Source organism: Diadema setosum, chromosome 5 (assembly GCF_964275005.1).
Source record: "Diadema setosum chromosome 5, eeDiaSeto1, whole genome shotgun sequence".
NCBI classification, from domain to species: Eukaryota; Metazoa; Echinodermata; class Echinoidea; order Diadematoida; family Diadematidae; genus Diadema; species Diadema setosum.
In genome coordinates, this window is record NC_092689.1 from 7099659 (window position 1) to 7125702 (window position 26044).

The 26044-nt window shown below is 40.7% G+C and overlaps 1 protein-coding gene across 1 annotated transcript in view; it reads left to right on the forward strand.

Annotated features, from left to right (window-relative positions):
* Nucleotides 1-81: 81 nt before the first annotated feature.
* Nucleotides 82-26044, forward strand: part of LOC140228461 (receptor-type tyrosine-protein phosphatase beta-like) — a 53028-nt gene continuing 27065 nt past the window's right edge. The window contains exons 1-22 of the mRNA XM_072308676.1: nt 82-215; nt 1557-1853; nt 2900-3172; nt 3944-4219; nt 4565-4843; nt 6659-6901; nt 7911-8177; nt 9127-9399; nt 9928-10203; nt 11692-11946; nt 12992-13073; nt 14217-14434; nt 14962-15231; nt 16130-16399; nt 16998-17270; nt 18726-18992; nt 19484-19568; nt 20477-20667; nt 20977-21267; nt 21968-22061; nt 22919-23079; nt 24703-24960. Coding sequence (XP_072164777.1) covers nt 1568-1853; nt 2900-3172; nt 3944-4219; nt 4565-4843; nt 6659-6901; nt 7911-8177; nt 9127-9399; nt 9928-10203; nt 11692-11946; nt 12992-13073; nt 14217-14434; nt 14962-15231; nt 16130-16399; nt 16998-17270; nt 18726-18992; nt 19484-19568; nt 20477-20667; nt 20977-21267; nt 21968-22061; nt 22919-23079; nt 24703-24960 — 4888 coding nt within the window. The 5' untranslated portion in view covers nt 82-215; nt 1557-1567. The remainder of the gene's footprint in view (nt 216-1556; nt 1854-2899; nt 3173-3943; nt 4220-4564; nt 4844-6658; nt 6902-7910; nt 8178-9126; nt 9400-9927; nt 10204-11691; nt 11947-12991; nt 13074-14216; nt 14435-14961; nt 15232-16129; nt 16400-16997; nt 17271-18725; nt 18993-19483; nt 19569-20476; nt 20668-20976; nt 21268-21967; nt 22062-22918; nt 23080-24702; nt 24961-26044) is intronic.

Here is a 26044-nt window from a genome sequence, read left to right on the forward strand (position 1 = left end):
TAGGCTTCAAGCGGGTGAGGGAATATTTGACGACTATGTCGTCACAGTCTCCTCCTCGACTGACAGCTGCGATGCCCGACAGCCGGTCTTCACGTTGCCCCGCGAGGCCTGCCCGGAGATACATCTTTTTGACCTGTTTCCCAACACGCTGTACACCGCCTCGATCGTCACAAGAACCGGGGAGAGCACATTCAGTCTGGATAGTGGCAATATTGGTGAGTAGCTGGCAAAGTGACTGTTAGTGCACTAGTCTTCCAGAACCCATCCATGTCAAGGGAAAGTCTAGAAATTTGTCTATTTTTTGGTCTCCAGTATTAAATGGCAAGTCAGTTTAAATCACTTGTTTGGTCTCCAGTATTAAATGGCAAGTACTCTACTTCCTGTAGAGTTTTTCTACTCTGCAATTCTCTGAGGATTTCTCTAGCAATGTGGCATTCGTGTATGCGCTCAGAGAGAGAGAGAGATTCCGTGTGTTAAAAATCATAAGAGGCACAGTTAATATTCAGATTATTTCAGCTAGGGCATTTGAAAGGTCTGGTATTGGTCATACATGAGCCCCATGTGGCGTCATGTAATGAAAGTACTGAAGATGAGTCTCTCCTCTTGGGCAAATGTTTGCTAAAAGGTGTACTGTAAAAGTGTAGTTGTAAAAGTGGAAATTTTCATGGTGCTGAAATTTTCATGCATTTTGAACAACCAAAAGCTGGCGTGAAAATAAAAGCATGTGAATACTTTTGCTTGCCAGATGTTCCAGTAGTTGAAGTCTTGATTCAGCAGAATTAAAAACATGCGAAACTTTTCTTTCCAAGGGCAAAAAATTAGTTGCACAAAAATATCCACTTTTACAACTACAAGAGGCCGTTTTTCAGAGAGGCCATGAGCAAAATATTTGACATAAGCAGAACAAAACAAAATCAAATAAAACATAGAGGGAATACGAATATCAAAAAAGAATAAAACAAACAAACAAACAAAACAAAGACTAAACATACTCTAAAATCAATATCAATATACTTTAAAAGTGGAAATTTTCGCGGTGTTGAAATTTTCGTGCAGAAACTAGCGCAAAAATAAAAGCATGTGAATATTTTTGCTTGCCATATGTTCCTGTGCGTGATGTCTTGATTACGCGGAATTAAAAACACGCGAAACTCTTCTTACCCGGCCAAGCATGGAAAATTAGTCGCGCGAAAATATACACTTTTACAGTACTCAGTAACAAAATAACAACAATCATCTGAGGTGTTTATCTTCATTCAGGTTAAAAACACATTTCAATGTGAGCTATGAGTACATGTATGAAAATTTACAACTGAATCAAGAGCATTTCAAAAAGAAGTCAGACCGTCTGATATTCTAATATTTTTGGGGAAATCAGTGTAAATACTTATGCAAGTATAAATACATCCGTGTTTCAAAAAATTTGTTCTAGGTTTTTCGGTTTGAGGATATTGCGTGAATTTCTTAGATAATGTGCATTCTGTTTCACTGTTATGTTTTTTCACAAAGAAATGATAGCAACGAATGTTATATTATATGCATGTGATTCTCCACAGAGAGGAGCTTTATGACAGGGGACCTGCCCACAAATGAGATCTCAATCAACACGGTGGGGACCAACTCAATCGAGATCATCTGGAACGGCACCACAGATGTGGACCAGTACCTCGTCTACTATTACCAGGAAGATGAATCCGTGATGGTGGCGGAAGTCCCCCTCAGCAGGAACCTGAACCATCGGCTGACACTGAGTGGCCTGGAGTCTGGGGCCAACTATTTCATCAATCTGGTTGGCCTTGATGAGAACCTGCAGGAGGTTATGGGAGCAGATTATATGGCTGAGCAGTATACAAGTGAGTGCCTGTTTGTTTTTATTGATGTAGAGAGAAGATTTGTATGACATATTTTGGGGGAAGGAGGGGGGAGGAGAGGAGGTTGGGTTATTTTTCCTCCCCTTCAGGTGCCTAGCGAGATTTCAATAATTACTCAGATGAAATTCTGGATATTTTCAACATCAGAAACAATTGACAATCTTTGCTTTGTACAAAGAACCGTAGCATTCCTCCTGCCCCATTATGAAAGTGTGTAGTGCAGAGTAGTTTATCAATTTGGCCTTGGCAAGAACTTCAAAATAGATGCGAAGTACCGTTACTAACATTCCTATGCTAAAAGCAGGATACAAGATATGTAGATTATGCAATATTGTAACTGTAAATGGTGTCAATATCTTAATAGGTCACAATGTTTTTTAATGGATTGTTGTGTGGTCCTCTGATGAGAAATGGAGAGAGTAGTTGCATCATGTAACTCTTAATACGCCATGGTGTAAAACCTCTGTATTGCACATCATTCTGAGACTGCAACACATAGTCGTGCCTTTGAGAAACAGGCTGTTTGTAAGGTCTATGTAACTTTAATAGATTTCTGTTTTTAAATACCCTGGACGTGTATTGAGCAAAGTTGTAGAGAAAATGCCAAGCTTTGCTTTCACGTGAATTGTATGACGAATCTATGATTGTATTTTCTTTCCAATGGCCCGAAGTTGCATAATTGTAGAGGCATGACTCTTCACACAAAATTGTGACAGAAACTTAGAATTTACTTGTAAATCCAGAAGGGAATACCATTTGATAGTCAATCACTTGATAGTCGATCATTAAATGCAAGCTAGATGTGACGTACGGGAATGGAATCGGGCGAAATGCTTTCATTGCACCGTGGCATTTGCAGATTTATCAGTCGGTTTGGGCGGGTTTTGTGCGTTTGAGCAGAATATGCAAACTTGGCACGCCGTTGACTGAGTCAGTGGGTGTAGGCAGGTGTAAAACCTTTTCCAGAACATTTGTCTCACAAACTGTGTGTCTTTACCCTGCCCCCTTGCCCCGGCCCCGCTCCCCAGGGCCCAACCCAGTCAGCAACCTCCTCCTGGACCCACAGGGCAACATGGTTAACGTCACATGGACCGCACCTTCCACCACTTTCGACGGCTTCCGGGTCTGCTGGTATTCTCTCAATGAGACACGGGAGGAAAACCTGGAGCCCAGTGAGAGGAACTACCTGTGGGAGGTCCCCTACCCAGATGAAGAGTTTGTCATCTCCGTGGCAACGTATGTCGAGGAGGAGGATGGTGATGTCCTACTCAGCGAGAAGATGACAGACTTCATAACACTGAGTGAGTAAGATTCACCATCACAGTCAAAGCTCTGTACCCTTGGCAAACACACACACAAGAAAACAAAAATAGGTTAAAGTAATTCTTTGTATTCTGTAAAGGAAAATTTTGTAGCTACAAAGGAGCTCAACAGTGCAGCAGCATCATAATATCGGAGCTCATGACACACAGTAAACCAGTGATCTCATCGTCACATGTAGACAACTACGCCACACTCGGCAAGTTCATGGATTAAGATGATCTTCATCTGAAACACTGTTACTAAAGACTGTAATAGCATATTTTGAAAACAAACAAAATATTGTCAAATGTTTATTATCAGTATTATTATGATTATGGTAAAAGAAAATCTTAACAGGGCTGAATTGGCATTAGGGGTCATTGTCACCGACTGCCAAATTTTGACTGTCGTGATGACGGTTTGCGTATAATCATGAGATGACCCCATACAACGCTGTACCTCTGGGTACCATGTGGTGCATCATTTGCTCAGTCTGTGCTCAGTCTGGCTCTCGATCTGGCTCCCAAGGGTTTTTCTACAACTTATCAAAGCTGATATCACCTTTCAAAGGAGATTTTACCCTGGAAGAAATCTATAGTCTTTGTTGTTATTGAGGAATCCAGTAAAGCAGAACAACATGCATCTTATGGTTATAAACCCATTAGATATGCAAAACTGTCCGTCATATTACTTCCTAAAATGCCTGAAACCGCCTGTCCGTTTTTGTCATTGTAATTAATTGTTTGAAACATTGTAAATGCTCAATGCAGCTCAGACATCTCCGCTGGAGTTTGGTGCGATCACTCCTTACCGCATCCCCGTCTCTTGGGACATGATACCGGGCATCTCAGAGTACGTCCTCTCCTACGAACCTGCCGACGGGGACGAACCCGCCTCGCAGATAATCAACCAGCCAGTCGCGTCGAGCAACGGCCTCTCTCGCACGTATGCAACCAACTTTACCGGCCTGACCCCAGGTCGAACGTACGTCTTCACCCTCGAGTGGCCATTGGCTTTCCGTGTCCCTACAGCCGCCAGAACAACAGGTGTGTAGGGCTATGTCTTTGTTGACTGTCCGTGTATCAGAAATGTCATGATTATGATGGTAGTGATGTGATTTAAAGTAATTTATTTTGACTTGTCAGATGTGGTTATCTGAGTCTCTCTGTAACTAATTGAGTGTGGACATTTGGGTGCATAGGGACTCATGGGCCTCAGTGGATGATTGCAGTGGAGGGAAATTGATTATTCATGCAAGAACTTTTCTGTGCCTTCAACTGTTATATGTGAGAATTTGCAGAGGAGCTGTTTATTTCTCTCACTTAGGCCTAATTAATGACATTTTCTTCCTTTTTTTTTTTGTCTGTGTGTGTGTATGTGTATTTTGGCAGTCCCACTGCCTGTGTTCAATGCGAGCCTCAGCAACGTCACCTCCTGCACTCTGATGATCACGTGGTGCCTACCGGATGGGGACTTTGACAATGTTTCCATCAGCGTGGAGCCCACTGCAGACGTCTCGGTCACGAACATCAGCGGGATGGGAGGAGCGTGCCGCCAACAGCAGGTGGTCGAACTCCGGCAGCTGCAGCCGATGACGAGCTACAATGTGACGGCCGAGGTGGTCAGTGGAGACGCAAGGAGTGAGCCGGTGATGGTCTACGCAGTCTCAGGTCTGTCAAGTGTGGTTTTTTTGCCTGTGGATGTTTGTGAGTTTGAGAGTTTGAGTGTTAGTGTGTCTACCTGTTGATTGATATTACCATCTGTGTGTACATGTATGTGTAATTGTTTGAGTGCCATGGCCAATGTGGGGTCACCATCATGTTCATTACTGTGTTTTCAAACCTGAGCTGTAATTGTACACACCAACCTGTAGATGAGATTGTGGTTTCTGAATAGATCAATCCTGCAGATGGAATACTCACATGTCCATCTGTGTGAAAGAGCAAAAGTGCCAGGCAGTGTAAAGAATTGACTATTCTGGTTTTTTGGTTGTCATATTCCACGATGTGGTGCCTCAGTAATAGCAAAATTGTGGACTTTCTCCTGTTTGATTCATAGAGATCGTGTATTGCAAACTTGTTTGTTTCTTTGCATCAGATACAAATCATCTTGACCTTGTGATGAAAATGATAAAATGCTGGTCAATTCTCCTCAGAGTATTGCAGCAGGATGCAATTGGAAGTGAGGCGAAAGATATCTAGGAGCATAAACTGCCTCACTCTGTAAACATAGAGGTGGGACTAAGGGATCCAAAATTCCCTTTTCTGCAACATATATGTTCAACATGACCTGCGAGATTCTCTTGCTTCAATCAGCTTTGCTGCTGTCTCTCCAGTCACCCTCAAACTTGAGTCACAGATGCCCTCAGGTGTTAGTTCATAAAAAGGTACAGCTGTATATTGTCCAGGGTTATGTGCTGAGGTCAAAGGTTGAAGGTCACTTGTGGAAGTTAATGTGCAAGACTGTCTGTATTTTCTCTTTTTAAATGTTGGTTAGAGATGAACTTAATTGGCTGTCTCCATATGTCATATGATGTGGAGACACCCAAGTTCGTGTCTCACCAACTTTCCCTGCCAAATTCCTAGGACAAATAACTTTGCATTCCTCTATGTCCATATGTGACCTCATTGGGGTCAAAGATGCTCTCAGAGGATCTGTTCTTATAGTGATGTCCATGGTAACATGCTGATGAGGTTGTAGACCAGTGAAGCTCAAATGTTCAGGTTTATCTACAACATTCTCTTTCTGTTTTGGGTCTTTTCGAGGCAGTGATGAAGTATGACCAAGCTTATGTGATGGTGCAGAATGTAAACTTACATGTTACTCTGTATTTCCAAATATGACTGTTCTAAGAGTTGGTCATACATATCGTGTACGGAGGTGCATGCATTTTGTAAGTATGTGTGTTAAGGTGTCACATGTCTATAGCAAATGTCATCATGTACGGTCGACTTTTCATTTCTAGCTTGCTTAGCTGTTGACATGAAGACATTTTCCTCTATCTCGCCAAACCCTCTGCCAGTACCTCAATTATTAATAAATATGATGTTGTGTCATCGAAATGGGCATTTCCTTAACTATCATTTTTAAACCGTTTAATTTACAATGTATGACTGGCAACTTTTCCTCTTCTTAAAAGTACACACTGCTTTGTGATCTTTCATTCAGCCATTAAATAAAAATCCATCAAGGTGTGCATAGTGTCACAAATTGGGGGACAATATCTCATATGCCTACAATCTCTTCATTGTATCTGTAATGATTAGATGTGTTATAGATAGAAGGCATTCTTCTCACAAACCATGTTCAAAATGATAACTACATTGCTTCAAGTTAACTTGACACCAGGATATAGTATGCTTTTTATAGGGAGCCAGGAAAAGGTCTTAATCTTTGGAGACATTGTCCCTACATGTAGTCTATTCATATGCACTGAATGAATTCTCACCAATAATCATATTTCTCTTCATTTTGGTCGAATGCAGAGACCCGAGGCGGGAATATTGATGTCCTTGATGTCAGCACTTCCATGGTGAATATTTCCTGGTCCCCAGTGGTGGGGACAGACACATTCTTTGTGGACATCATGGGGCCGTCCAACAACGTGACCAGGAATGTCACTGGAGTCCGACAGCTGTCCATCGCAGACCTGGAACCGGGAACGCAGTACACGATTACCGTCCGCTGGGACTTTGTGTGTGACCTTCCCTCAATTCAGCCTTACACAAGTAAGTTTCATGAACACCCTATCCATTTGCCTACTGTATATTTGCAGGAGGAGTGGCAAAGAAGATGTGGCTCATGAGAAAATTATGGTTATTTTCCATGTGGCTTGTGGGATATGTTGTGTCAGCAGTGTGAAAGTGGCTGCAGAAAGAATAGCCATGAATTGAGCTATGACAGTCATGCAAGAAAATGCTGAAAATTTGCTCTCATTTTTAATGATTACAAACAGTCGATAACTCTCATTTTCACTGCATTGCATTGAGGAAGTGAGGTTTGAACAAAGACTGTTGTTTGGAAGTGCAGTGTCCGTGGTGGAAATCGGTGCAATACATTACCATGTACTGGATTTATGGACTTTGAGTTACAATACAAAATATGTGTCTGTGACAGAGTTGATTATCATACACTGTATTTGAAGTTACAGCTTTTCTTCACAATTGTGAACATCATTCCAACAGTGACAAATTTCTCTCATGCTTTGTGCTCCCACAGGAGTTTCTGTTACGAGTTGTGATCAGTGAACAGAAATTCTTTCTTAACTCTGTGTGCCAATGGTGTAAACTCCCTGTGGTGTGCCATGGTGTAAACTCCCTGTGTGCCACATTATTCTGAGAACGCAATGCACGAGCGTGATTTAAAAAACGTTCTGTTTGTCAAAGCCATCTGATGTTCTATAGGAGGTCGTATGGTAGAAATGCGGTACAGGAAAGTTGTAGAGAAAACTGCAAGCTTTGCTGTAATGTAAATGTGACAACAATTAAAGGTGTGGCTATCGTGATGCTTTCAATGCACTGTGACATGTTGTGGTCATCAATCCGTATGTGCACAGTTGTGTGTATGAGCATATAAAAATGTGTAAAGTAGCGGGCATGCCGTTGGCAGAGTTGGTGCGTGCAAACATGGCTCACATACAAGAAATGAAGTTTTCAGAGAGGAACGAGGAGCCGCTTGCAGTGTAATGATGACAGGAATCTCATATCTTTTTGTTCTGCCTCCCTTTTTCGTTCTCAGTACCTTTCCCCCCTCAGAACATCACCTTTGAAGAGGCGACTGTCGGGTCCATTACTGTCTCCTGGTCAGATCCCCAGGAGGGAGCGTGGGAAGAGTTTATGGTGACCTACGCGGCTGGCGGTGACACCCCCTCCCAGATATCACCAAACCCTGTCGGAAACATGGTCACAATTGACGATTTGGCTCAGAACACAGCGTATGTGATCACGGTCCGTGCTATAGCTGGTGATCAAGAGAGCGAAGCCATTACGCTATCCGCCAGAACAAGTACGTAGAGCACAAACGTTTTGTTTATCATGTCTTGAATCATCCTGTACTTGGTCATTGGGTATGGAAAAAAAAACAAAAAAACAAAAAACAGAAACAAATTTGAAGATATTGAGTGTACACTGCAGGTGACATTGCAAAGACAAGCCGTGAAAGGGATGCTATCAGAGACTCCAACTCTCTCGTTTTTGACGGGAGATCTCCCGCCGAAAACCCAGTTTTGCAAAATCTCCCGTTCTCCCGCTGGAGATTTGATTTCTCCTGCCCTGGCTCTGTGTCTCCCTGTGGAAAGGATTTGTTACTTATTGCTATCATATGTTGAAAAAATAAGCCTTAGATAGCACCAGAGAGCATCTAGAACCCTAGGAACTCGTGCTTCGCACACATCAACTTGGAGTCTCCGGTTTGCTAGGGGTTTCGGGCGGGAGAATCTCCAGATCAGAAGGTGCTTGGGGTTGGAGTCTCTGTGCTATTTTGTAGGGACTTTGATACAGAGCATTTCCCTGTCTCTCTCTCTGTTTCTTTCTCTCTCCCTCTCTCTTTCTTTCTTTCTCTCCCTCCTTCTGTACATGTGTATTCATGGTATGCTTCATTCTCTCGAAACAGGCTTTCAAAATCATTTGATATCTCAAAATAAGCTTTTAACTTGAGGAATTGTTCCATTAATTCACCAAATATTTCTGTGGCTGTAAATTTTTCAATGCTTATATATTCATAGCAGAAGATGTCGATTTCTAATTCTCTTCTTCCATCTCACCTCATATGTGCACAAGGTTATTCAATGAAATCTTTTCACGTGTATCTATCCTAGGAATCCTTCTTTGACTTTAAGATTTTATGAATGATGTATTAGTAAGACATTTTCAAAAAATCAATTTGTGTCTTCAATCATTGCTTGCGTTATATCATGTTTGTTTGAATGTTATTTTGTCATTCATATTTAAATCAGGGGCCCAGGAGTCTGAGGAGTTGGCTGTGATTGGTCAGTCCCCGACAAGCCTCAACGTCACCTGGGGTAACACAACTAACTCCGATGTTTCGGGATTCATCCTGAGAATATTCGATGGCAGTACACCAGCGGTGCCTTCTGTGAGTGTTGGGCTGGACACGTTGGAGGCAAGCTTCAGTGGTCTCACTCCGGGCACCGATTACCGCATCGATCTGACCATCGTCCTGCCGGGTGTCATTGACGAAGTCGTCGATTCTATAAATGCCACCACAAGTAAGAATAGATTGTAGGATTCTCTGTTCAGCAATGTTGTTGTGGTTGGGAGGGTTGGGATGGGAAGAAAGTCTTTGTGTACCTAAGCCTTCTTTCTTTTATATTATCTTCACGTCTCCAAAGCATTTATGTATTATTTCATATATTTCCTTTGTACTTTGAAGATAAGTTGTCAGTGACGTTTTCATTCTTTATTCTGCATCATTAAAATATCACAAAGTGAGAAGCAACAGAAATTGTCTGAACAAATTAATCTTTGTCAATCAAATGACTTCACAGCTTCATGCCATGGACGTTCCTTGGCCTTGTCAAAGAGATGACTGCAAACCTTTTTGATTTTAGGAATGATAAGTAAAAATCGGTCCTTGTCACAGCTTCCAGATGGTGGAGTTCAGACCCAATTTTCAATCTTATGCATGTTACAACGTAGTGATAGTTGCAATTTTTTTCCACACTCTTTTCCTCTCGATGAGATCTCACATTGATGACATATATTTGTGCTTCCCTGAATGAACTCCAAACTGACAGTTCCGGCCGTTCCTGGCGAAGTGTGGTGCACATACAGCACTCAGTCCCTGATCAGGTTCTACTGGAACGAGACGCAGGAGGGCAACTTTGACGGCTACGAGATCAGCATCATGGCCAGTGGCGAGACGGAACCCAGCGTTCTCGAAAACAGGGATGCGCAGGAGGAGACAAGGATGACTGCAGACTTCCTCGATGCCGACACGGACTACACCATCCAGGTGCGGAGCACACGGAGAGATCTACGCAGCGAACCGTCCACTGAAATTTGCTCCACTGGTACGTACATCCTGTTTTCAAACCAAGAAGATCTGAAGAGCTAGCTATAGGGGGATGGTCCATAGATTGTCTTTTCTACCAATTGCCAAGAGACATTCATTTATCCATTTATATCATTTTAGTTACAAGTTGTAAATGCATGTATGTATATACATGTATATATATATATATATATCGTCGCTGGGGTGACAAGACCTTGTATCTGCATTTTTGGCGAAAATGACTTTTTCAGATTAATGGTCATATAATGGGTTAAGGGATGTCCTGTCCAAATCCCAACTGTCTTACTACAAAAATGAAGCCACCACAGCATGTCAAAGGAAAGGCTATCCCATTCACCACAGTGCTTTGGCTGCCATGCTTTTTTACTCTCCTGAACATTTGACGATATATATATATACATATATATATATATATATATATATATATATATATATATATATATATATATATATATATATATATATATATATATATATATATATATATATATATATATATATATATATGTATATATACATATATATATATATACATATATATATATACATATATACATATATATATATATATATATATATATATATACATATATATATATGTATATATTGTATTACATATTACATATTCATATATGTATGTATATATATATATATATATATATGTATATACAGGTTTGGTAGTTCCAACATATAAAAAAATATAAAAAAACATAAAAAAAGAAGAGAAATCATGAAGTAATATATATATATATATATATATATATTAGATTTTTTTTTCTTTTCACTGTTGTCTTCATACATGTACAGTTTTACCATACAAATGTCAAGTACATGCTTTTTTGCTCTCCATATATATATATGTTTATATTGTATTACATATTACATATACATATATGTATGTATATATATATATATATATATATATATATATATATATATATATATACAGGTTTGGTAGTTACAACATATAAAAAAATATAAAAAAACATTTAAAAAAGAAGAGAAATCATGAAGTAATATATATATATATATATATATATATATATATTAGATTTTTTTTCTTTTCACTGTTGTCTTCATACATATACAGTTTTACCATACAAATGTCAAGTACAAGCCCACATCAACACAAATGTTGAGGAGAAAGAAACTTAATTATTCAATGGAAAGATCATCTTGTAGCTTTTACCAAATAAGGTACACCTTTATTCTGCTGTAGGAGAGCACTAGCTAGCAAATGAATGACAGTGACATTCTATATCGAGCTTGCATTATGATGTTTGCTACAAGAAGAATGTACATTGTATGTGAAGAGCTTGCTTATTTGGACTTTTGATAGAAACAATTGCTAACAGGCACCAAATGCTACATGAACATAATATGCTGCAAGTATTATTAACCATGTATTGGAGGCAGTCCATTCAGAGATTTAATCTGCATGACCCCCTCCTCTTCCTCCCCTTCTGCTCTTGCATCCAAACACCAGACCCAGAAGAAATAACCTTGACTGACTCGGGAGAGGGATCACTGGTCCTTCAGTGGACGACCATGGCTTATAGCGAATTTGAGGTGGAGTACGACCCCGAAGAGGGTCAGCCACCATCCCCAGCGCAGACCACACCAGACGTGCCCCGGGAGCTCTCCCTCACCAGCCTCACACCGGGCACCGTCTACCACTTCACCCTCTTTGGCCTCTCTGGGGAAAACCGGACAGAGATCACGGGAATCACTCACACTTTGCGTAAGCGTGCTGATGCCTTGATCTCTTCAGTTTAATTTTGCCTCCGCCACAAAGTGTTGCCGGAAGCATGATGTTTTTTGAGTTATCCATCTGTCCGTCTGTCTATCCAGCTGTAATCCATAATCAATGCTTGGACAGTGTAACTTAAGAACCATTTTAGGTATCCTAATGAATCTTGGCATATGTATGTATGAGTGGACAAAGTTGTGCCTATCAACTTTTAGGCACATATGCAAAAGGTCAAAGGTTAAGATAACATTCTTTTAAATATTCACTATTTCCTCCATGTCTTTGCAATGCCTCTAGATATTTTTGTGAAATTTGGTGTATTTTTTATTGCCAGATAAAGATTCTCTGGCGACAATTTTTGGGCATGGGGTCAAGGGTCAAGTGAAAATGCTAGAATTTTGCCTTTTTGCCCCATATTTTGGAACTTAAGAGTCTGCTCTTTCTGAATCTGCTCTTAACTAAAATCCCATGTATGGCGACTTTTTGTTGGTTTTGTGATGCAGGGTCACAAATGTACAGTTCAACACCTTCGTGGCAAACATACCATTTAAGTTTATTGCGAATTATGTGAAACTGTCATCTCACATTGTCAATACGTAAACTTGAGCTATTGGAAGAAACATGCGTTATGGTGAAGGCATGTCCAGTTGCCATGGGAACATTTCTAGTCAGTCGTGGTCTTATCAAAATAATGCCTTCTTACAGTCATGCAAGGTACAAATTGTAGTATGTTTCAAATTCATATGCAACATATGACTTGAGTATGTCTGAATGAAGAGGTTGTGAAAACTCCCTCAAAAGATAGTAATCCAAACAACTTGGAATTGGCAGAGAATTGTGAATTCAGAATTCTGTGTGTGCTCTCATTCAAGATCTTTACATGTGGATATCTTCAAAGCTTGGTTTGAAAGCAGTAGGATTGAATTCGATGGCGATATGACTCTAATGTACATGGATGCAATGAACTGTCGTAACTACTGTGAGTTTTTGTGTGCCTCACATAAAATTATGTAAGTCATTCATTTCTGATTCACAGCACCCGTGGCACCGACTGTCACCGTTCAAGCGCAATCACCTGTCACAATTGTCATCATCGTTGTGATTCCACCCAGTGGAAGGTAAGGCAGAAGGTCTCCAATCTCCGACTGGCATTTCAGGCTGAAAGACTTAGGAGCTATAACTTTTGTTCCCTCTGTCCCTCCGCCCCTCCCCTCCCCCCCCCCCCTCCATTGCTCAAAGCTTTATACTTGTGCAAGCATATAAACCACCACAACAACACAGTTTTATTTTTTGTTATTTCTATTAAAAGCTGAAACCTACATTTTGCAGAGCCAGTTGGACAGCATATGACAGGAAAAAAATAAAAATACTTCACAGTATTACCCAAATCCAATTCCTTCTATCCACAACTGCTAGAATATTTCTATTGTATCATATTATGTTTTACCTGTCTCTCTACAGTCATAGCGCACTATATGTTTGTTTTACATGTTACTAAACTCAATGAGCATGCACAAAATCTAGTTTTCTTTTCTTTCATTGTATATGTGGAACCTGCAGTGCAAATTCAATCTGTGAGAGGGAGATGAGAGAATCAACTGATATGTTGTTTCAGAGGCTAAAGACAAATAGAGATCGTCTTACAGTGCTATACTCTGTGCTGAGTATATTCTGGTCAGGGACTAATAGATCAGAGCACACTACATGTAGTCACCCTTGTCTGTGAAGAAAGAAGTGTTATTCACATTATTGTCTACCCATCTTGGGGAGAAGTAGCAGCTTTAGGGGTAGTATTCAAAGAGCCTGAGAGTTACATATTCCAATCTTGACTGTGCAGGGAACAGCACATTAAAAGATAAGAGACAACAACAAAAACAGTTTCTTTCACTGGTGTGATAATGAAGGCTAACACACTTGGGGTTGGCAAAAAAAATGTGCCCTTTGAGCTACAAATGAAAAGAATTATGGCATGATTTACTGTGATGAAGATTGCTTAGAATGAGAAAGATCCATAAAGATCAGTTTCAAGGTGAACAGAAGAGAGACAAGATATCTTTTTTATGATGTACGTAGTGTGACACGGAGCAGCTACTCTCATAGTATTTGAAAGTTGGAAGGAAAAAAAAAAATTGTCGGAATTCCTTCTTAATTCATTCAGTACCAGATCTGGGTGCAGCATGCATCTAATGTAAAGGGAATTACCACATCTTGCAGGCAGCGGCTTAACAAGGAGTTCTGTCACTCTTTGTCCTCCTTTGCAGATTTGCATTCTTCTTACTGAGTATTAGGAGGCGAGCACAGCCTCAGGGCAGCGGCACGTTTCTGCCGGGCGAGGGAGATTTCATCCGCCCAGCAGATGCCTGCCCTGAGTTTGTCTTCACTGGCCTGGAGCCAGGCACGGATTATACCATCACTGTGTCATCGATGGCAGCAGACGGAACGACGGAGAGCTCATCAGTTTCAGTGGATGGGACAACTGGTAACAATCCTTCTTTTCACACACATCCCCCCTCCCATTTTTTTCTTTCACACCCGCCAAGTACTCATACATAAAGTACATTCATAAACACATTATTTTCAAGGCAATTAACCCTGTTTTTTCATTAGTCTGAATGCAAAATTTAAATCAAGTTTCTCCCAAATGTGGTGATTTATTCATTTTTTTAATGAAACCATGTTAGGCCAATCACAAGCTCAACCCATTGAGGATGAGCTGATTTTGCTGTAACATGCATTTCCTATGGATTTCTGCCAGAGTGCACTTGTGAGGAGTATTCAACAGGTTAGGGTGTTTGACCATCTTGTGTTGCTCAAAACTACAGTAGTTACACGTTCACGATATAAATGGTTAATAGACGTCCTAAACTTTGTAGAAGAGATGTAGCCTAGCTCGACTTGTACCCTCTGCTGCTGTGGTGGGTGCATACTTGGCTTATTTCTACTGTTGTTACCTTTATTTTCATTACCAACGTGATTTGTCATTCTCATTATTTGCAAACATTGCAGACCCATTGGTAAGCTCACAGATTTCCTTCGTGGAAGTCACAACTTCCTCAGTTCGCTTTGTATGGGGGGCGGTGACGGACGAGGATTTCGGTGCCTACATCCTGGATCTACGGGAGGGCACCAGTGGCAGCACGAGCGTCCGGACGGCGACCGTCTTCAGCAACGCCACGCAGCTTGAGCACACCTTCTCTGGTCTCAATCCTGGCAACCAATATCGGGTGGATCTGATTGTCAACAGCATGATCAGGCGGTCGGCTCTCACTTTCACAAGTGAGTACTGTTCCCGGCCTTAGGGGCCCATTTTCAAAAATCACTCTCCAATAATTGCAACTGACAGTAACTGCAGTTAATTATTGTATGGTTGATTGACCTTTGCCCAGCACAACCACCATTTGGACTGCAATTTTTCGAAGTTGCAATTACTGCTAAAGTGCTTCAGAACAACGCAGTATTTCAACTTGGTTTCTTTTTCTGATCTCCACTGACCTGTACATGTCATTAACTTAAGATGAATTAAAAAGCAGTCTTTGCCTGGTAGGTACTCCATAGGAAGTGAACTAGTTCATGATGTGAGAAGATTTGTGTGCAATATACCCTTCCTTTGGATTGCAAAATGTGATGGTCAGCTACAATGAAAAGGCCGGCTGGAAGCCAGACATGTTTTCTGAGTATTCATGAACATGTACAAATGTGTACTTGCAATTTTGGCAAGACACATTTGCACAATGGCAAACATCTATTCCTACAACTCCAGAGGTTAACCACTGTGTAGTATCTTAGAAAGACCTATACTTGATGTCAGTCAGGTGTAGGTCTGTCCTCACCTCACCTTAGTGTCGTCATTAATCCAGATTTGAATCATGATTAATTTCTTCCACTGCTAACTCTTACATGTACTAGGTATAAGCTAGGGTTTAATTTTTGTGAATTTCACGAATCACAGCTTGATCAGGAATTTAACAACACACAAAAATGTCTTGATGCGCTTGGATGATAGTGCATTTACATTACGTCAGCGTCAGTTTGCGTAAACGACATCTCGCAAAAATGTATATGACCTCTTCATTCATAAAAATATCTGTACCCAGAAATATAACAGCATACAGTAAGAAAACTTGACTTGTCCCTCCTAATTTTTGCCTACACAACGCCAACGACTCCATCACAGGCCCCAACCCACCCACGGATGTTGACATCTTCAACATCAACACCACGAGCATGACGGTCAGCTGGTCAGCGCCAAGTGACATCTTCGAAGGGTTCCAGCTGTGCTGGGCCTACAGCAGGACAGAATCCGTAGAGCTCGGCCGCGACGTGAGGGAGAGGGTGCTCTCCGGACTGCAACCCAACCGCGCCTACCTCGTATCCCTGGCAGCAGTCGTAGGAACTGGCTCAAGCCAGATGGTCAGTGAGAAGATCACAAGGACAGTCATGCTAGGTGAGTAATGCATTCTTCCCATTTCATTCTGTTAAGAATTTACTTTCTCTTTGGTTTCTGATTGTTACAGATGCACCGCCAATGCTGACTATCCCATGAACTATCAGTTGTCAACAGTCGATATGACTTCTTCTTTTCTTTCTTTACCTCCCTGTTAGGTGATGTGTCTGAACATTTGTTTGCAAGCTGTTCAAGTTCTACATACAAATGTACAGCTGTATCAAAAGAAATTACATTGTATGTACAGTGCACTCCCGTTATGATGCACACGGTTATAACAAAATTGCGGTTACAACGAAATAAAAATCCTGGCAGCAGAATTGTTGGCTCCATGCTTTTTTATTGTTTATTCATTCAGTTATAACGAAATTTCGATATAACAAAAGAAAACTGCTGGTCCCAAGGACTTCTTTATAATGGGAGTCCACTGTACTTGAAAGCAACCACAAACGCAAAAAAAGAATAATAATGAAAGTAAATAAATCATCAAATGTGTGTTGATGCCCATACATATAAATAGCCAATAAGATTGTAATCTTTGTTGACATAAAGTCAGCCAATGATTATGGGTCTTTCTCTTCCTTTTTTTTTTCTTTAGGTGCCCCTGTGACTCTGAATGCCAGTGTCACAAGTTTCAACTCGACATCGATCTCCATTGCTTGGGATGCTGATGTGGTGGTCGATGACGCCACAGGGTTCCGCATCCGTGCTGAGGCATCCGATGGAAGCACACTGCCTGATGTTGACGTTGGAGAGGAGGAGAGGGAATTCACGCTCACAGATCTCGTGCCTGGGTACCGCTATGCCATCTCCATTACCCTGCTGGGTTCGTCAAGGGCTTCGGAGGGTGCCAGCGTGGAACAGTACACAGGTACGTGGCATTGTAGGTCGAAGGCCAGGTGAAAACACCTTTCCATATGCAATTACATGTAGTATACAAATGAAAAGTTTATTTGAAAAAAAAAAAAATGAGGCCATTTTTCATGAAAATCAATCAATGTACATGTATACTACACCATGTATGATTCAATTACATGTTATTGTGGGACCACATCTGCAGGTAAAATCAGTTTATGACAAAATGCGATGTACAGTAACTCGAATAATTTCTGTCTAAACATCAATGTTTTGTTGCAAAAGCTGATAATTGCCATCCTTGTTTGTTCGCAAAAACCAATCAACACATCATAAATGTGTCAGGTGATTTCAAGATGTCTGCCTCCATATAACACTTTGTTTTGCATGCTACCGTAGGCTTATGCATACACATTTCTGACACAGTAAGAAATGTGATTTGCACAATATGCATACCAATTTTTTTTATCATTGCTCAAAAATGACGAAGTCACAGAGTTCAGTCAGCAAAAACTATGCCATTCATTATTGCCATAATATGTCATTTACCACGGCAACACAGTTTCCAATACATTCGAGAAGAAATAAAATGTCCTGCACATCTTCACCCTAAAACCAATGTGTTTGCTAAACTTCTTCAGCATCACCCCAAAACTGAGGAAGTAATTCGATTTGCACGTTTTGCCAAGCACTGTTTCTCTGCCGCAAACAAACTCTTCAGATCTTCGTGTTGAAGCTTGACATTTCTGACCCTCCAATGTAGATATTTCTGTACTGATTTCTTACTGAATGATATCAGTTTGAAACTCTAGTGTCTGTTTTGAAACAATCAGTCTTGACAAGAAGAAGAAGGGCAAATATGTTTTGTGTCTAAGGATGAGACCTTTTGGTGCTCCATTATGTATGGCTTTCCCAATTTGTTTCAATGAACTATTTGACAATGATTATGATCAGTTATGATCACACAGCCATGATCAACCTGGGAAATTAATGCGGAGTTGAAGTTCTCGAAGTTTTGCCAGTGTGACCCGGAAACTCCCTGCAAAGTTCTTGCGAAACTTCCAACTCAAACTAGGGAAATTTCCTTAACCCGCCACAAATTTTCTTAATAAAATTGTTGCTGTCTGGATGCATGCAACTGAAATTTCAGAGTATATGTCACATGACCAATCCATTGCAGTGCCTCCAAAGCACGTGGTTACTGGGATGTACATGTGTGCATTGTTACATCACAATCATTAGCTGTCAGACTGCGCATGCTTTATTCTATGTTGCGCATGCACATCAGTGATCCAAACTTTGAGAAGTGGAGCTTCCAAGAAGTTTTGGTGGCTGTGTGAACGGACAAGCAGATTTCATGAAGACTTCTCGAGGTTAAACTTTGCAATGTTTTGTAAATGTGAATGCAGCTACAATGTACATTGTATTGAGTTTGCCCTCACATGATTCCATACACCATGTTAACCTGCAGAGCCAGAACGTGTGTCGGAGATACGCATCAGACCCGCCCAGCCCTACCCCACCCTGACTTGGGACCATCCGACAGGCAACGTGTCCAGCTATCTCCTGGAGATTGAGAGCTGCCGGGACCCCGAGAGCATCACCGACCTCTCACCAATGGTGACGGTCAACTTTACGTGCGCAGACCCCGGCTCTCAGACCTGGACGATACGTCTAACCTCTCGGGCTGGTTACGGAATGGAACAAACAGAGAGTGAAGTGCTGGAAATTGATGCCAGTGAGTGCAGGCCCAGTGTTTCTCCCAATTATACAGTAATGTTGCTGTGGTTTATATTCCCCTGCTTACAGTTTTGGGACGCATTGAGTGATGTGATAACTGTCAATGCAATTCGTGCATGGATTTATATGTGCTCACTTTCAAATATCCAATATATGACCAGTATGACTACCATAGCATTATATCCCGTTTTTTTAACTCGATTTCTACCAGAAAAAGTAACCAGTTTACCAGTTATGAAAGATTTCAGAATGCTTGGTTAGTGAGATAATACACAGGAAAGTTTGTTGAACTCTGTAGTAGTAGCAAGGGTAGCAGGTGACTTTATTGTGCCAATAAAGCAAAGAGACTTGTTGAAGAATTGTCTGTCTGTTCTGATTGCATTTTTACCATTCAAAATTTTAAAATGTGTATTCGTTTGTATAAAACAATGTCATTCTTTGCATTGCAAGCAATTAAATTGGTGCTCATGATGAATCTTGTTGTCACAGGTACCGCTGATACCACACTCTCCATTCTGGATCGTGGTGTTGATTCCATCAAGGTGATGTTTGAAGCCATGGCAGAGCTTGAAAAGTAAATTCACTTTAGTATTTCTCTCCTTTTTTTTTGGGGGGGGGGGGGGGCAGGAGGGAGAGGGGAATCGGTGCCAGCTAGCATTTAGCCCCGTCTCACTATGTGTCTGCAGAATGTATCAGACAAGACTGGGGAAGACATGATTTCATCTTACACTCTTAGTTTAGAAAGTTTACTTTATCAAAGAATTTATATTGTTGTACTATAAGTGCGTCATACCAGTCCGCTCTGATGAGTTTGATTTCACTAAATGAAGTAAAATTCTGGAAACAGAATCATTAATGGTAGCAGTGTTATAAGAGGCAGATGTGTTATGGTAAATATATGGGATTTTGATGTTCTCTGTGGTCACGTGATACAGTGATACCAGTTGCGCCCACATATTCAAAAGACCTGCCCGCAAATCGTCCTTAAACTTCCTACTTTCGACATGAAATCCCAAAGAATAAATTGTGCCCGTCGCATCAAGGTATTGTCTGTTATGATCACCTGGCAATAATGACTTTTAGGAGAAATACATTAGAGGTAATAAATTGGAGTCCCAAACATATTAGTCTGTAATTTTGGTCTTCCGTGACGTAGTATTGTACAAATTTGATGCTGTCAAATGTTAATGTGAAGCTATCTTATATCCAAGTCCATAAACAGAAATCCAGAAGTTCAAATTAAGTTGAGCTTGCAAATTGTTTGACCCAAGCTATGTAATTCATGGGAGGGTTTGGATTTTGTTGTGTCTCCTGTCATGTACATAAATCAAAACCAGTAACAACAAGGTCATTATAGGTAATAACCTTGTACAGTGGTGTTCACACATGCTGACATGGTGTGAACATGTCCAGCAAGACATGCCCAGACCAGGTATCGCATGTCACTCTTGAATGGTCCTTGTTCACACTTCACTTCGGCAGCGTGACTCTTGGCTTGCTGGATTGGACCGCTACAACAGCTGAACAGGTCTTCACGTGTCATGACAACGCTTCCTGCGCAGCCAATCACACCTTCACTCAGCTCGTTTCTGGCTCACTCTACACGATCTACGCCCAGCCGAATTTCGTCTCAAATATTCTTGGAATTCCCATCACCACAGAGGCTTACACAAGTAAGGGACATTCAACAAGCATTTGCAAATGTTGAAGTTTGGACCTACGTCTGTTCCGTGCTTGTAATTTCTATTAACGCCATGAAGGCTTTTAATTGATATACAAAACAAGTAAGGACTATTCAACATGTTTGCAATAATGATTTTATGATCAGCTTTCACATTTCTTTATGTGTGCAATTAAATATTGGTATCATTCAATAGTAGCATGTTTGACCTTGTGTTATGTTTTGTTATTTTTTTCAGTCTTTTGTCTGTGACTAAGCCACTTGAATGCAAAGATTTTTTTTTTTTTTTATATCCTTGCAGTCCCTGAGTCTGCTGTTGATCTGATGGTCACTGCCATTGGTCAAGACTACATCACCGTGACCTGGCAGAATCCTGCTGGACAGGTCGGTGACTACAATGTCACATACGTCCCCGACAACACGACAAACGCACCAAGGTTCCAACTGGTCGAGGTGACCAGCCAGAGCGCCCTCAACGAGCTGTCGTTGACTGGCCTTGATGCGGACGTAGAGTACGTGATCACCGTTATATCGCTGCTGGAGGTGGCCGAGGGAGTGGTGGTGATGGGTGATCCCGTGGATGTCCAAGCTGGTAGGTGGACTCTACAAAGAGTGAAGCCATCTCATAATCCTCATTTATCTTGATTCTGGCCCAGTGGTGGTCAGCACCGGCCGAAACTTCCGACCAGCCATCACAAACTCACGGCAGCTACAGTACAATGAATGTTATATGTACTGCACCAAAACCTCAACTTTTGTCGCAGATACATGATTTCCATTATGACAGAGTGACTGTGATGCTTCAGGCTGGGAAAATCCATGGTATCCCACTTTTGATACTAGTTGGCACTTGTTTTTCAATCCTGTGTGTCTTACTCTGCATTTATGCCATATATGTGAGTGCATGCACTCAGGCTCTGCTGCAGAAATTTGCCTATCACTGACCAGGAAATTATCATGAGGTAAACTGTACATGTGATAACTGCTGCCTCCAAGACAGCTACTGATCATGCTTTTCATCTGCAGCTAATCATATATCAAAGCTGTATTGTAGTCCAGGACCAGTAAAAATCACTGTCAGACCAGTAGTTTTTGTCAGAGATCGACCAGTAAAAAGAGAGAAAAAAAAAATGGGTTAGCGTGCAGCCCTGGCTGTAGGCATGATGCAATGTGCTCTGAAAACTTTGTTACACATTTGTGTGCACTCACACGTGCATGTAAAGTTTGTTGATAGTACATCCATTCGTATTGACCTTTAAATGAATACATTGCACATCTTTATCCCCATCCAGTGACCGGACTACAGGGTGGTTTCAACATCACAGACGTTGAAACGGACTCGATCAGCATCGAGTACGAGCTTGTGGTTCACGACCATGTTGATGAGTAAGAGATCATTTGCAGCATCAATTTTAGTGCTATAGTGTGATACAATAAAAGCTTCTCACTGTTGACCTCGTTGTTGTTGGTTTTTTTATGACACACTTTCACCAGCCTCATGTATTGAATGCAGAGAAAACCAAAGTGAGAAAAAAGAAAATAGATCTACAAAAACTGTGAAAAAAAAAACATACTTAAGTTAATTTCATTCTTCCATGACTGTGACATTTTGATAGAAATACAAGTGTTGGGTAACTATCCATATCAGCCAAATCTTAATCAATTTTTTGTTCCAGACTGACTGGAAATTCAGCCCATAAGACTTTCTTTGAGTGCTGTCGTGCAGGGCCACATGTAACAATTCAATGACGCATGCCATTAATCACCAGCAAATTTCCAATATTCTCATTGTTAGGCGTGTTTCAGGAGGTTACACTAAGATCAATTGTGTGCAGTTACAATGTACTCTCTTGCTGTGTAGATTACTTTAAGAAACAGAAAAGAAGCAAGTTATTTAAGTTGAAAATGCCCTATCGCATAATGTATGTGTAAGATGCCAGTGACCACTTTTACAATATGCCATTGTATGATACACAAAAAATATGTGTGTTCAAAGAGACGATTATCTATAAGTACATCTATGTACAAGTATTGTATTGAACATACAACTTGTAAAGAACCTCCAAAGAGGCATATACTGTTGATCCGCATAAATACACTCATCCAAAGGAGATGACCAAAGACTTCTCAACCCTATCAGAGCCAGCTTCAAGACTTTTGTATACTATGGCAGAGACATTTTCATATGGTCGAGATAAAGAGGGTTTATCTCCAAATACTTCTCCTTTCTTTCTGTCATCCAGGTACGTGATCGCTTACAATGGATCTGGAATAGAGATGAACGTGACTAGACAGTTGAATGATGCAAACATGTATGAGATAGCAGACCTCACTCCTGGCACTGAATACACCATCAGTGTGCGTCCCGGAGTCTTAGAACCAACACGAAAAAACCAGTACACAGGTAAGAGGGCTCAGCGCCTCACGTATGTCACGTACAGCTCAGTCACATGTCGTGATGGCTAATTAGTTATTCCTTCATTTATATAACATTTTGAAAAACAACCAAACAGCAAGGGGTTCCTGGACATTGTTCATAGGAAAGTGTAGATTATTTCCATAGGCATTAGCTCTCCATACTTCCCACTGCAAATTTATTTGTTTGAGATTGTATGTGTATTTGTGTTCTTGTATGTAGTTGTAGGAATGTTTGTTATGAAGTACAATTGTACTGTTTCGTTTTTCCATCTACATGTACACACACACATACACGTAAATATGCAGAGAAAGTGAATCTGAACTGCTCCATTGAAAGTGATGCTGCATCAATATTTGCAGTAACTACTGTGTTACATGGATATCGATAGGAATACAATTGTAGAAGATGGTAAGTCACATACAGGGAGTTAAAGATGCATTGAAGATGTGCAATCATTGATAAATGAAAGTCCATTTGTTTTTCCATAGCTTATTATAGAAACAGGATCATCATTCCACTCACTGTCCATTTTGCTAATTGTTATCATTCTTCCCTATTGTAGTAACCATTAGATGAAGATAAATATTTGTTTGTGTGTGTCTGTGTGTCTGTGTGTGTGTAGAAATAACTCCAATGTAATGAAATCATACTGACCCAGAAATGTGAACTTCTACAGTCTAAAATCCTCCATCTTGTTTTACCATAATCATTTTTTTTTACAACACATAAAAAGAATGTAGTAATCTGATAAGTTGATTGCCCATCACGTGACAATCAATTGAAAGTACCATCGCACATTGTCTCTATCAGCCGTGCAATTTTGTTCAAGCAAAAATGGATATCACATATGGCTGATGCCACCAATCTGTAATTCTAATTCCATTGACTCCCATATGTTAAACTCACGATTGACTCAAAGTTTTAGTGCCATTGCACATCTCTGATCCGATGTCAAAATAGACAAACATTTACCTCGCGCACTCAACAATTTCAAGTGTGCTTTAACACAGGCCTGTACATGTATTTTGTCATTCAATTTTGTAAACAATGCCAACCAATCAGTTTCGCAGTATATACAGGTACTTAGCAGACTGTGACAGTGCTACTCAGTTGCCTTTTAAGGAAAATGGTTGTCATTTCTATGCTGAAATTCTAGGATCTGTGTGTACAACATCTGATGATGTCTAAGGTGTTGTACAAAACAAATAGAGCTCCTCTATATCACCTCTTGCAAAATTTTGTATTATCGCATTTGTGACTATATTCACTACTGTATACATCGAACATTCCGTAATGTTTTTATTTTCGTGAATTACGCCCGGCAGGTGCCCTTTGCACATTTAAAAACACACGAAAATATTAACTCTGATCCCGACATGAATATGACATGCACACATACATTTCTGTGATCAGTACTGTACTCCACAATCGCATATGTAACCACTCGCCAAATTGTCTGGTAGTCGATCCCAATTTGCAAAAATTTAGACCCGTCAAATAAGTGGCGTATATACAGTATTTTCATATTCTGTTACCTTTTTGCTGAGTACAGATTCATTAATGAGACCTCAAGATTTCTTCATGCAAACCTGACCACTTTACCCACAGTTCCCCTACCCCCATCGAACTTCAGCTTCCCTCACATCAAGTCTGACAGCATCCGGGTTGCATGGAACCCACCAGCAGAGGGCGATGTGGACATGTACAATCTGACCTCAGATCCTCTCATTGATGGCCTGCCTATCATGCTCCGATCGTCGGTATCAGAGCGACTTTTCAATGGCCTGTCACCGCTGACAAACTACACCTTTACCATATCGAGCCTCCTGGGGTCCCTGGAAAGCAGTGTGGTCACCATGAGTACCAGTAAGGCGTAGAGATGGCTAGAAATCCATAGTTACTTGATAAGGGTCTGAGCACAAGTTATGGTCCCTTTGACTACAAGCCATCCCCCCCCCCCCCACTTCTCTAGAATGTCCACAAAAATTTGATTTGTCACCGAGAGTTTTGATGTCAAAACATATATGCCATAAATGATGCAACTTCCGAGTCCATCCTCTATTTCATTTCACGAAAGATTTATCAAGAGGCAAACCTCTGCATGTATGTAGAGACGGCTGTCATACATCTATTCAGTGGTGGCCAGATTTATCAGTAATAACCATCCATATTGCACATGTCAACTGTACACACATAGATGCAAAAGGACTCCAACATGTCACTCATCACTGTATTCATGAGATACATATCATATCACAGAATCCACTCACTGGGCAATATTTTCTTGGCGGGAGATATTATAGCTTATGATGGTAGCGACAACATTAGAAATGAGAAATCTGAATAGGCAGTTAAATGTCCACTATTCAAGTCACATGTATTATTTGAATTACATCCACAGTACAACTGTATTACAGTCCTTCAGGTTCTAGTTTGGCAGTGCCTACAAATTGAAACATTGTATATGTAGCAGTCTTCTGTTTGCACAGGCCCAAATTCAAACAGGTACACTTGTAGTCTTACTCTTGCCCATGGTTGTGCACAATCATTTCTGTGGCTTCAAACTTTTTGTACGCCACGGACTAGATTTAAAACTACCTCCTTTTGTGTATTTTTGGCCAAAGAAGTTAATATCAAATTATTTGGTCTTACTCTGCCAATGGACTCACAAGTGTGCACAAATTTCACCCACATTCAGACAAATTGTATGGACAAGAAATGCATATGGCGTGCAGGGAGTCGAGCATGGATGTTTGATTTGCAGGCAGCTGTTACCCCATTACAGAGATAGAGGAGATTGCAGTAAAAGATTCCTGCTGTTATTATTAGTGTGGAATGCTTCATGCATCAGTACTAATGTACCATTCAAGATGATCCAGTACATGTATGAATACACATTTAATAAGCACTTTACCTGTTGGACTTTTGAGAGAATTTTATGCTTTTGGGT